Consider the following 13,678-nt stretch of genomic DNA (forward strand, 5'->3'; position numbering starts at 1 on the left):
CCATTTGAAGTCGATAGTTCTATTAATAAATGATTAAGTATTTTCTATAACAAACATTCAGCATATTAAATGTATTCAATATTATTCATGGGGCCACTGTTAGTGAACAAGGCCGATTTCAATCTAATGGCCCACTGAGATAAAGGAGGGCCACTCATGCGGTCCACTCACTAGCCTAGGTTGCCCACTGATTTAGTCCCTTTGCTCCATTGTCATTGACTCTGTCTTGAAGTGAGTCTTCAATTGTTTTATTTAATCTCAAAAATATAGGTACAAGTGCTTTCTTTAGGATCTCAGCACTTAGAAGTTTTTTTTAAAATCAAATCCCTACACACAAAAATAGGTAGGAGTAATTGCAATGAGAATAATCATGCCACAATTTAATATGATACCACAAGTTACCAAATCACATTTGGAAAAGAAATCATAAACAGACAGAGTACAAGGCTAACCAATATCAGCAAGTTTCAAAAGAATGAGCAGAAAATGTTGATTCTTCAAATATTTACAACAAAAAAATGAAAATTGCTGCTACTTGCAAGTCAATTAATTCCTGATTCAGACATACAGCCAAGGCTGTCCAGGCTGGGAGTAGAGGCAAGAAGGGTTGTGCTTTAACAGTTGCAGTCAGACAATACTGAGTCACCATCAATTACATCTGCAAATGCTTCAAGGACTGACTTTTCTCGAAACCACTCTCTTGCCAACCACAGTACGTACAAGCTTGCAATATCTGTGTCTCTTTCCTCATCCGCCCAAGCTGCCTGCAAAGGATGCTGAAAATCATCAGTTCAGTTAATTCAGTAGATCCACTCAAACTTTAAATGCAGTATGTTTCCAAAGATTAGACCCTTCATATATCTAGCCCAAACCAGTCAAGTCACCCACTTCAAGGGTGCAAATCCACTATATCCTACAAGAGGACAGATGCTCAAAACTCTGATCAATATCCCATAGATACTTGTGCTTTGTACAAGAGTGAAGGTGATAAGAGATTATGTAAACTTGCAATAGATGTGATAAATTAAGGTAAGCATTATCCAAAAATGAATCCTTAGCTCTCTGGAACATTACTATTATAAGCCTCCTAGAGGTTCTGCTGATGGCAATGACCAGCTTTCATAGATGACATAACACTTGACCAGGATAGGAAAACAAAGCTGTGAATTAGTACTCAAATCATTTTGACAAAATAAGAAATCACTGTTAGATCATTTTACATGGAATGAGTGGAACAAAGCACATCCAAGAAGTTTACAGACAATTTTAGAAGAATGTTGTATAATACATAGCCATAATCCTCAACTTGAGGATTCTGATCAATTCATGAGCTATTGATAAATAATTTTATTTAGTAAAGCACATAATGAAAGGAAAATATCCTGCATCACTAGCAGTCTTTAGTAACAAAGTCTTCTATTATGCTTCTTGCAGCTTTTGCCTCTTGTTCGAATGACCGAATTTTTTCAGCGACTTGTTTCTTCTGGAAAAAAAAATGAAATTTTGTTTATTTTTTTTCCCTTTTCAAATTCTTCTTCCTCCAGCTAACACCCCAAATCCCTCCACAGACAACTTTATATTCACAATACAGTTGACCTACAATACACAAAAGCAAGACTGACATCACCGGATATCTGGTGCCAGTAAGATCACAAGAGGCAAGAAATGGGGCACGAACATGATTTCTTGGCTCTCTTGCAATCTTACTGGCTCGCTCTGTCCATTGGTCGCCGCACTACCAGAAGGACGTCGAGGCTTTAGAGAGAGTGCAGAGAAGGTTTACCAGGATGTTGCCTGGTATGGAGGGTCTTAGCTATGAGGAGAGATTGGGTAAACTGGGCTTGTTCTCCCTGGAAAGACGGAGAATGAGGGGAAACCTAATAGAGGTGTACAAAATTATGAAGGGTATATATAGGGTGAACAGTGGGAAGCTTTTTCCCAGGTCAGAGGTGACAATCACGAGAGGTCACGGGCTCAAGGTGAGAGGGACGAGGTATAACTCAGATATCAGAGGGACTTTTTTTTTTTTTACACAGAGTGGTGGGGGCCTGGAATGCGCTGCCAAGTAGGGTGGTGGAGGCAGACACGCTGGCATCGTTTAAGACTTACCTGGATAGTCACATGAGCAGTCTGGGAATGGAGGGATACAAACGAATGGTCTAGTTGGACCAATAAGCGGCACAGGCTTGGAGGGCCGAAGGGCCTATTTCCTGTGCTGTACTGTTCTTTGTTATTAGCCAGCAGGGCGCGATGGTAAGATTGCCCCCTAGGTGATTTTGTTCAAAAGAGCTCTCCCAATTAAAAAATGGAAATTAAGTACAAGGATTTATTCAGATGTAAAATGGAACTGTTCCAATATACTTCCCAGCAGCTGATTCAAAAATCAAAACTCACGGAGGCACCAGCTGTAGATACCTGCAGCTAAGAAAAGTCTTGGGGGAATGCCTCAAATAAGACAACGCTGCCTTTTGCAAATACTGACCCTTTTTCTGTGAGGTCTACTATGTCACTTATATAGAACTACATAGAGGCACAAGTGAACCAACCATGATATTCTTTACTCTTTCCTTGTCCAATTTGAGGAACTCTTCTGTTGTTAGATCTTCAAACTTTTTCTTCAGCAGGATGAAAGCACACTGCGAGGAATGGTTTTGATGTTCAACTCTAGGGGAGAATATGAAAGTTAGGTCTGTATACTTAGAATGTACTTGCCCACTGAGTTCATGGTCAGAAACATTCTACTGGTGAAAATAGAAACAGTGGTGCTAGCACAAAATTTTAATATAGTGCCTTAGTCTTCAACATTTGAACTTGTTAAACTGGTTGCCCAAGTGGCTTTAATGAAAGGTTAACTCCGTTTTTCTCTCCAAGTATCGGCAGAGTATTTCCAACATTTTCTGTTTTAAAGTTTATTTGTGTCACAAGTAGGTTTACATTAACTCTGCAATTTAAGTTACTGTAAAAATCCCCTAATCGTCACACTCCGGCACCTGATTGGGTACACTGAGGAACAATTTACCATGGCCAATGCACCTAACCAGCACATCTTTTGGACTGTGGGAGGAAACTGGAGCACCCGGAGGAAACCCACGCAGACACAGGGAGATCATGCAGACTCCGCGCAGACAGTGACCCAACCTGGGAATCCAACCTGGGTTCCTGCTGCACTGAGGCAGCAGTGCTAACCACTGTGCCTGGAGATTAATGGCATTGGTTCCACTACTATGAAAGATATGAGCATGTTTGTCTTGCCCAAGATGATGCAGTAAAGTTTGGTATCAGTATATATGCTTGGAATGGAAGTAAATCAGAATGCTGTACACAGGTTCCATGTGTAATACAATTTTCGTGAAACCAAAGCATTTTTAAGCCCATATTGATGTAATGCAATCCCAGAGTAAACAGAAGTTAGAACACGTAAATTAATTCAACTATCTAGGAAGCAAAGTAACATCCAATGTCAAAAGCAGTACTGAAATCTGAAAAAGGATTTGACAAAAGTATTTTTAACAAAGTTAAACAGCTTCAGGCTTGAATCCATGGACCAAAATGTTATTGGTCAGTAATGAATTATGGGTGTGGAGCTTGAAATATTGGGAAGGGGGAAGGAAAGAAAATCAACTGCTTCAAAATGTAATGCTAAAGAAGGATCCTTACGGGCAAGCTGAGTGGAGAAAAGAGCAAATGAAGTAATACAATGAGGCTGGCAGAACAAGAGAACTCAAATAATATCAACAAAGAACAGGAGTTGTGTGCGCAAGAGGGCTGGAGTGCCTATTAACCACTAGAAGGATTAATGGAAGCAAAAGACAAACAGCAAAGGAAGCAGCTAAGCAACGTTAAAAACCGTTTCAACCAAGTTTAAAGGGCCAAATGGTCGATTCCTGCTTCCAAGTCCTATGTTAGCCAGAATCCTAAAAGAAGCCACTCACTATCGTCATAAATGGGAAAGTTTGGAAGACTGTGGTTGCCTACACCACTCGGCATGGCACTTACTTAGACAGCAACAATTAGTGTAATACTGCCATGGGAAACACTAAACAAATCTTGCATTATACAGTTCAAAGCAGCACAAAAAAGTCACAAATGGGTTTTATAGCCATTTTGTTGCAGCTACTTTATGAGTACAATACAAACTAAGTCAGAGTAGTACAGGTGTGCGTTGAAATACAATTCAACTGAGTATCAGAACTATATATAAAGTACTTCTCCAGTTTTCCCACGGGCCTCAGTTTTTATTGAAAAACTGTTCATTCATCAAATCTTGCAAACATGGTATATAATGGTCCCTAAACTATGGGTCAATCTTAATTAGGGTCACAGAAACAACAAATGGGATTGCAGAAAATAAAACCATTTAATCTCCTGTCCCCTCATATTGCCCCGGCAATGGGAAGTAACCAAAGACAAACACCTGGCATTGATCACTTTGATTGGCTGCAATGGCTCGGATCAGGTGTGCTGTGAAGTAACAATGCATCAACGTAAATGTGTCAGAGGTTTCCTGGAGTGACTTCTCAGAGCAACGCTGATGGAGATAGACACGGATTTAAGAACTGAAGATTTCCCACTCACTGAAGACCAGGGATTCCATATTATATAAGTTGATCTAAGATTCAGAGACTTCAATAATTATATAATTCTATTATACTGTTATATTACTGTTGTATTTTTGCTGGAACCTGGGGTTGTGTTAATTTTCAAGTGTTAAATTAGGGTCATATTGGAAAATAGTTTGGGAAGCATTAAAGTTGGAATCATAGAATCCCCACAGTGCAGAAGGAACCACTCAGTCCATCAAGTCTGCACCAACCCTCCTACAGAGTATCTTTTCCAGGCCCTATTCCTGTAACTCTACATATTTACCCCACTAATTCCCCCTTGGGACACTAAAAGGCAATTTAGCATGGCCAATCCACCTCACCTGCACATCTTTGGACTGTGGGGGGAACCGGAGCAGCCGGAGGAAACCCATGCAGACACGGGGAGAATGTGAAAACTCCACACGGTTACCCAAGGTTGGAATGGAACCCAGGTCCCTGGCGTTGTGAGACAGCGATGCTAACCTCATCAGTCCTTTAGTATTGCTACTCCAAACTTGCAGGATTCTGTTTTCCCTGCAAAGGCAAACTGCAGATCAGCTCAAGTTTTCCTCCCCCGCTCTCCAAGCCTGCCTAATTCTTGCATAAACTTACAGATTTCTTGAAGATCAGTATCATGAGAATTTGTTTAGCAGCACAGCAGAGAGAAATTCCATGCTAGGATTCACTACTTACAAAGGTTCATCTTGAGGCTCCCATCCTTCCAGCTCTTTGTAACAAAAGAAGCATTGAGCAACATCAGGACCATTCTCACTTGGGGTGTGAATAAAGCCTGCTGCAGCCATCTGAAAGGAATAAGACGAACTATTGACTTAAACAACAATTTTCTCTTCTTAAATTTATTTAATATCAAAGAAAAGATCAGAGGTGAAATGAAGTGGTCACACTGGCTATTCTTAATATTTTCCAAATGTGCAAAGGAGGTTTTAAAATGTTAAGTTAGTTCAGAGTTAAGACCCCATTCTAGACTTGCATACAATGTAAATTGACACTTGTGTAATATTGAGGGACTGCTGTTCTTCACAGAAGACATTAAGCAGAGGCCCTCTTGCCAGTGCAGGTGGAAAAATCACATTATTCTGAACATGAACAATATGGAATTTGCCAGTATTTTCACCATATTCATTCGTGCGACATGGGCATCGCTGGCTGGCCAACATTTATTGCCCATGAGTCAATAAATATGTATGTGATTCTCCAATACCATCATGACTAGTCAGTTATCTCATTGGCTCCTCTGCATAACATGGAGGCAATATTTCAAAATAATTTATTTGCTACGGAGTGACTTTGAGACATTCAGAATTATACAAATGTTTTACGCCTCCCAGCTGAGCAATGTTCAAAAGACAGCATCATCGCCAATATGGAGGGAGCACTAGACCAGTCTCAATTTTATGATCAGATTTCTGGATTCTTTTGTGGGGCATGGCCATCCCTGGCTAGGGGAGTGCATAAGATATAGGGGCAGAATTAAGCCATTTGGCCCATCAAGTCTGCTCCGCCATTCAATCATGGCTTATGTGCTCCTCATCCCATTTTCCTGCCTTCTCCCCGTAACGAATTAAAAATCTGTCTAACTCCTCCTTGAATTTACTCACTGTCCCAGCATCCACCGCACTTTGGGGTAGCGAATTCCACAGATTCACAACCCTTTGGCAGAAGTATTTTTTCCTTAACTGTTTCAAATTTACTACCCCTTATACAAAGACTGTCATCCTAGAATGCCCCGCAAGAGGCATACGCTCCACGTCTACTTTTTCCATCCCTTTTATCATCTATATACCTCATTTCTTCTAAATTCCAGAGAGTACAGGGCTAAACTGTTAAATCTCTCTTCATACAACAAACCCCTCATCTCTGGAATCAATCTAGTGATCCTCCTCCAATGCCACTACATCTTTCCTCAAATAAGGGGACCAAAAATGTGCACAATACTCCAGGTGCGGCCTCACCAATGCCTTGTATAGTTGCAACAGTACTTACCTTTATTCTATTCCTTTAGCTATAAATACCAACATTCCATTTGCTTTCTTTATTATCTGCTGTACCTGCATGCTAGTTTTCTGTGACTCATGAACAAGGACACCCAGATCCCTCTGCACCAAAGCACCCCAGAGTCTCTCCCCATTTAGATAATAAGTCACCTTCCCATTTTTCCAACCAAAGTGCATGACCTCACACTTATCCATGTTAAACTCCATCTGCCATATTTTAGCCCACTCTCCTAACCTATCTTTCTCCATTTGTAAGATTATTTCCTCATTGCAACTTACTGTCCCACCTATTTTTGTGTCATCTGCTAATGTGGCTATAGAGCTTTCTATCCCTGTATTCAAGTCAAGTCATTAATATAGATACTAAATAGCTGAGGCCCAAGGACCGAACCCTGTGGCACTCCACAAGTTACTTCTTGCCATCCAGAAAAAAACATTTATCCAGACTTTGTCTTCTGTCCATCAGGCAGTCACCTATCCAAGCTAATAAATTACCCCTAACCCTATGTGATCTAACCTTGTGAATTAACCTTTTGTGCAACATCTTATCAAATGCCTTCTGGAACTCCAGATACACTACATCTACAGGATCCCCATTATCCACTTTGCTTGTTACATCTTCGAAGAACTCTTAGCAAATTAGTCAAACATGATTTGCCCTTCATAAAACCATGCTGACTCTGATGGATAGCCTTTTGAATTTCCAAATGTCTTGATATTGCTTCCTTGATAATTGATGCTAACACTTTCCGAATAACAGATGTTAAACTAATTGGTCTGTAATTTCCCACATGTTGCCTCCCTCCCTTTTTGAATCAGCATTGTATTAGCATTTTTCCAATCCACTTTCTCGTGTCTAGGGAATTTTGGAATATTACAACCAATGGATCCGCCGCCACTTCCTTTCATACCACTAGCCCGGGGAACTTGTCTGCCCTCAATTCAAGAATACCTTTTTCTGCTGATTACCTTTTCCCTATCGATGTGGATTGTTCCAAGTTCTTCTACCCTATTACCTCTGACTTGCCCGTTCCTATAGGAATGGTACGAGTGTCCTCCACCGTGAAAACTGAGGCAAAGTATTGATTTAGCATCTCTGCCAATTCAGTATTCCCCCTATTAACTCTCTGGTTTCATCTTCCAAGGGACCAACATTCACCCGAGCGACTCTCTTCCCTTTTATATACCTATAGAAGCTTTTGCTATCCTTGATATTTTGCACTGGTTTTCTTTCGTAATTTAGCGAAGCTCTTTTTATTACTTTTAGAATCCCTTTGGGCATTTATTGCCCATCCCCAATTGTCTTTGAGAAGGTGGTGGCATAAGGATTCTTGAACTGCTGCAGTCCTTATGATGTAGGTACACCCAGTGCTGTTTGGGAGGGCGTTCCAAGATTTTGACACAGCGACAGAGGGGTGGCAAGTGGCTTGAAGGGAGACTTGCAGGTGGTGGATGGAATCCTCACACATCTGTTACACTCATCCTTCGAGGTGGTAGAGGTTCAGAAGATGCTATCAAATGAGCCTTGGTGAGTTGTTTCAATAGATGGTAAACATGTTGGCCGCTGTGTGTCAGTGGTGGGAGGAGTGAATGTTTAAGATGGTAGATGGGGTGCCTATCAAGTAGACTGCTTGGTGTCAAACTTCTTGGGCATTGTTGGAGCTGCATTCATTCAGGCAAGTTGAGTGTATATCATTCCTCCTGACTTGTGCCTTGTAGATAGATGGTGGGCAGTCTTTGGGGAGTCAGCAGGTGAACCACTCACCACAGAATTCCCAGCATCTGTCTGACTTGCTCTTGTAGCCGTAGTATGTATATGGCTGGTCCAGTTCAGTTTCTGGTTGATGCTAACCACCCCTCCAGCACATTGATAGTGGGGATTCAGCAATTGTCATGCAATTGAATGTCATGGGAGATGGCTAGAGATGTTGCAGATGGTCATTTCCTGGCACTTGTGTGGCTCAAATGTTACTTGCCACTTATCAGCTGAAGCCGGAATGTTGTCCAGGTCTTCCTGCATGGATTGGGCTTGGATTGCTTCAGTATCTCAGTGCACAGTCATCAACAAACATCTCCACTTCTGACCTTACAATGGAAAGATGATAATTGACGAAGCAGCTGAAGTTGCTTGGGCCTAGGACACTACACTGAGGACCTCCTGCAGTGATGTCTCAGGACTGTAAATTGGGAGAGGGAAGTGTGCAGTAGGACCTGGGTGTCCTGGTGCACCAGTCATTGAAGGAAAGCATACAGGTGCAGCAGGCAGTAAATGCGGCAACTTGTATGCTTGCCTTCATTGCGAGAGGTTGCAAGTACAGGAGAAGGGATATGTTGTTGCAATTATACAGAGCCTTGGTGAGGCCACACCTAGAGTATTGTGTGCAGTTTTGGTCTCCTTTTCTGAGGAAGGATGTTTTGCTCTTGGAGTGGAGCGAAAGTTTACCAGGCTGATTCTGGGGATGGCGGGACTGATGTATGGAGGAGAGATTGACTAGGTTAGGATTGTTTTCACTGGACTTCAGACAAATGGGGGTGGGGGGGAAATCTCAAGAGACTTGTAAATTTCTAACAGGACTAGACAGGGTAGATACAGGGAGGACATTCCCAATGGTGGGGGAGTCCAAAATCAGGGATCACAGTCTGAGGATTCAGGGTAGACCATTTAGGACGGAGGTGAGGAGACATTTCTTCACCCAAAGAGTGGTGAGCTAATGGAATTCATTACCACAGGAAGTAGTTGATGCCAAAACATTGAATGTATTCAAGAGGCGGCTGGATATAGCACTTGGGGCGAATGGGATCAAAGGTTATGGGGAGAAAGCAGGATTAGGCGATTGAGTTGGACGATCAGCCATAATCATAATGAATGGCGAAGCAGGCTCGAAGGGCCAAATGGCCTCTTCCTGCTCCTACCTTCTATGTTTCTAGTCTGAGAAAATTGACCACCTTCATTTATACTAGGTATTTCTTTCGATACCCCCTTCATTTATACTAGGTATGACTCCAACAGGTGGAGAGTGTCCCCAGTTCCTATTGATTGTAGTTTTGCTAGGGGCTCCTTGATACACACGGTCAAATGCAGCCACACTCACTTCACCAGTTGTGTTCATTCAGCTCAATTGTCCATATTTGGACCAAGGCTGTGCTGAGGTCAGGACTGGTTATTGCGACTATCGTTTTTTTAAAACGAGAGTCAAAAAGTCCAGCTGTTTTTTAAAAAATATTCCATGAAATTTCCCAATCTGCTGTGATGGGATTTGAACTGGAGTGCCAAAGATCTAGATTATATCCTAGTGTCAATACCATAGCCACTGCCCCCACAGTGTGCCACTTGATAACAGTCAATGATCCCTTCCATCACATTACTGATGATCAAGAGTAGACTGATGGGATGTTAACTCACCTGATGAAGGGGCAGCACTCCAAAAGCTAGTGGCTTGTGCTACCAAATAAACCCGTTGGACTTTAACCTGGTGTTGTGAGACTTCTCACTGTGTTTACCCCAGCATCTCCACATCAGGGATGTTAATTGGCCAGGTTGGATTGGTCCTGCTTTTGTTTTTACACAGGACGTACCTAAGCAATTTTCCACATTGCTGGATAGATGCTAGTGGTGCAGCTGTGCTGGAACTTGGCTAGTTCTGGAGTACGTCTTCAGTATTATCGTTAAATGTTGTCAGGGCCCATTGCCTTTGCAGTGTCTTCAGCCATTTCTCAATGTCACATGGAGTGAATCAAATTAGCTGATAACATCTGTGATGCTGGGAGCCTCTGAAGGACCTGATGATTCATCCACTGGACACTTCAGACTGAAGATCGTACCTGTTTCAACCGTGTCTTTTGCACTGATATACTGAGCTCCTCTATCATGGAGAATGGAGGTATTTGTGGAGCCTCGCTCCCTAAGGGGGACTTAGGTTCAGACAAGAAGTGTTACCAGTGAGCCACCAAAAAGCCAAACGACAAGACCTCACTGCCAACCTCTTTTTGCAAGTTTGAAATGACCCTATCCTTGCTAAAAGTGGATTGTTGGACTGTATGTCCTTACATAGACAATCATTTCAGCAGGTACACAAACTCGATATTCCAACAAAATTAAAGAAAAGTCAGTTTTAAAATGAAATACTGACTGCAGAAAATGTTAATAAAATTGAAATTGCACCCACCCCACCCCCCAGGCAGCAGACCCCCACACCCTCACTCACATTCTCTGGGGTACACATACAGTCGGCGTCAAAGGGCCAGTTCTGGAAGGTGTCCAGCCGCTCCTGGTAATAATAGTATTTGCGGTGCTGCTGCAGGTAAACGTCCATCCTGACAGGGCTCTCAGTCTGACAGATCTGGGGGCAGTGTCGGTGCCGGCTCCCGGGGTGAAGGGGACTCTCGGTTCCCGGGAATGGGGAGGGGAGGGGGGGGGGGGTCTAGGTGCCGGATCCCTGGCGGCGGTTCCCGATGGGGGGGGGGGGGGGGTAACTATGGCGGTTCCCGATGGGGGAGGTGGGGGGTAACTGTGGCGGTTTTTGATGGGGGGGGGGGGGGGGGTATCTGTCGGTTCCTCTCTCTCTCCGCTCGCGCTCTGAACCGACCGCAAATTCAAACCCGAGACCGTTGTCCGCGCGCTCGGCCTTCCCCGCGCTCATTGGCGCAGAGACCGGGTACGTCACAGAGTTGGATCACGTGGCGAAGAAGCTGCTCTCTCTCCCATGGCAGTGACCTGTGTTTAGATAGCGCCTGTCACATCCCAAACTCCCTCACATAGGCAGGGCTGTGTATGTGTGTGTGTGTTTAACCTCTGGTGTTTTATAGGTAAATCCTGACAGCCAAAAATCACAGAATTGTTAAAAGCAAAATACTGTGGATGCTGGAATCTGAAACAACAACAGAAAGTGCTGGAAAATCTCAGCAGGTCTGACAACATCTGTGTAGAGAGAATAGTTTTCCGAAACGTTGGCTCTAATCTCTCTCCACAGATGCTGTCAGACCTGCTGAGATCTTCCATTGTTCACAGAATTGTTATCCTTCCCGGGCATGAGGCTGATTAAGCCAATAGATGCCCACAAATGTGCGGGTTAGGTTGATTGGCTATGCTAAATTGCTGCTTAGTGTTAGGGGGATGTCAGGGGGATTAGCAGGGTAAATATGTGGGGTTACGAAAATAGGGCCAGGGTGGGATTGTTGTCGGTGCAGGCTCAATGGGCCGAATGGCCTCCTTCTGCACTGTAGGGATTCTATAAGAACAGGGCCGTTAATATGATGAGAGGCGAAAAACCAGGTGTAAACCCAGTTGTTCGCCACTCACACGATCTTACCGGCTCACCCTGCCGATCGCCGAGACCCCATCCCGGGAGCCGGCACCGACACTGCCCCCAGATCTGTCAGACTGAGAGCCCTGTCAGGATGGACGTTTTCCTGCAGCAGCACCGCAAATACTATTATTACCAGAAGCAGGAATTTCTGGAGCTGGGCTGGAAGCTGAGAGCCAAGACGAAACATGTGGTCATCTCTGGTACGTTGCCGGTACCACGTGATAGCGAGTTGAGGAACAGGGAGAGAGTGCAGTTAAATATGTGGTTGCAGGGATGGTGTAGGAGGGAGGGTTTCAGATACGTGGATAATTGGAACACGTTCTGGGGAAGGTGGGACCTGTACAAACAGGACGGGGTGCACCTGAACCAGAGGGGCACCAATATCCTCGGAGGGAAATTTGTTACGGCTCTTCAGGGGGGTTTAAACTAATTTGTCAGGGGAGTGGGAAAGGGAGTTGTAGTCCAGAAGTCAGTGAGGGTGGTGAGGTATTGGGGAAGGTATCAGGGTCAAGGGTGGGTACTGGTAGACAGGAAGGTGGGTTGAAGTGTGTCTACTTCAATGCAAGGAGCATCCGGAACAAGGTAGATGAACTTGGGGCGTGGATTGGTACTTGGGACTACGATGTTGTGGCCATTACGGAGACGTGGGTAGAACAGGGACAGGAATGGTTGTTGGACGTTCCGGGGTATAGATGTTTCACTAAGTGTAGGGAAGCTGGTAAAAGAGGTGGAGGAGTGGCATTGTTAATCAAGGATAGTTTAACGGCTGCGGAAAGGCACTTCGTGGGGGATCTGCACACTGAGGTAATATGGGCTGAAGTTAGAAATAGGAAAGGAGCGGTCACGTTGCTAGGAGTTTACTATAGGCCCCCAAATAGTAATAGAGATGTGGAGGAAGAAATTGCTAAGCAGATTATGGATATGTGTGGGGGTCACAGGGTAGTTGTCATGGGGGACTTTAACTTTCCAAATATTGATTGGAACCTTTGTAGGTCAAATAGTTTGGATGGGGCAGTTTTTGTGCAGTGTGTGCGGGAGGGTTTCCTGACACAATATGTGGATGGGCCGACTAGAGGTGAGGCCACATTGGATTTGGTACTGGGAAATGAACCGGGCCAAGTGTTAGATTTGGTTGTGGGAGAGCAATTTGGAGATAGTGACCACAATTCGGTGTCTTTTGTTATTGCAATGGAGAGGGATAGGGCCGTACGGCAGGGCAAGGTTTACAATTGGGGGAGGGGTAATTATGATGCGATTAGGCAAGAATTAGGGGGCATAAGTTGGGAACAGAAACTGTCAGAGAAAGGAACTAATGAAAAGTGGAATTTTTTCAAGGAACAAATACTGGATGTCCTTGATAGGTATGTTCCTGTCAGGCAGGGAGGAAATGGCCGAGTGAGGGAACCATGGTTCACAAAAGAGGTGGAATGTCTTGTGAAAAGGAAGAGGGAAGCTTATGTCGGGATGAGGAAACAAGGTTCAGATGGCTCGATTGAGGGTTACAAGTTAGCAAGGAATGAGCTGAAAAAGGGGCTTAGGAGAGCTAGGAGGGGACATGAGAAGTCCTTGGCGGGTCGGATCAAGGAAAACCCCAAGGCTTTTTACTCTTATGTGAGGAATAAAAGAATGACCAGGGTGAGGTTAGGGCCGGTCAAGGACAGTAGTGGGAACTTGTGTATGGAGTCAGTAGAGATAGGCGAGGTGATGAATGAATACTTTTCTTCAGTGTTCACCAAGGAGAGGGGCCATGTTTTTGAGGAAGAGAAGGTGTTAC

General features: G+C 43.9%; 1 protein-coding gene across 1 annotated transcript; it reads right to left on the reverse strand.

Annotated features, from left to right (window-relative positions):
• Window positions 1-233: 233 nt before the first annotated feature.
• On the reverse strand, window positions 234-11,242 carry birc5a (baculoviral IAP repeat containing 5a). Its single transcript, XM_078225710.1, has 4 exons — window positions 10,804-11,242; window positions 5,277-5,386; window positions 2,547-2,664; window positions 234-1,483 (listed from the first exon to the last, which is right to left on the reverse strand). The coding sequence occupies exons 1-4, from the start codon at window positions 10,909-10,911 to the stop codon at window positions 1,391-1,393; spliced, it is 429 nt and encodes a 142-aa protein (XP_078081836.1). The 5' UTR covers window positions 10,912-11,242; the 3' UTR covers window positions 234-1,390.
• Between the last annotated feature and the right edge of the window lie 2,436 nt (window positions 11,243-13,678).

This window comes from Mustelus asterias, chromosome 12, assembly GCF_964213995.1.
Source record: "Mustelus asterias chromosome 12, sMusAst1.hap1.1, whole genome shotgun sequence".
In the NCBI taxonomy this organism is placed as follows: Eukaryota; Metazoa; Chordata; class Chondrichthyes; order Carcharhiniformes; family Triakidae; genus Mustelus; species Mustelus asterias.

Excerpts from the sequence above, each read along its gene's own strand:
- birc5a (XM_078225710.1), bottom strand. The coding sequence starts at position 10,911 with ATGGACGTTTACCTGCAGCAGCACCGCAAATACTATTATTACCAGGAG. Across the intron at positions 5,387-10,803 it reads GTATGTGTACCCCAGAGAAT|ATGGCTGCAGCAGGCTTTAT; the intron begins GTGAGTGAGGGT and ends TATTCCTTTCAG. Across the intron at positions 1,484-2,546 it reads AAAGAGTAAAGAATATCATG|AAGAAACAAGTCGCTGAAAA; the intron begins GTTGGTTCACTT and ends TTTTTTTTCCAG.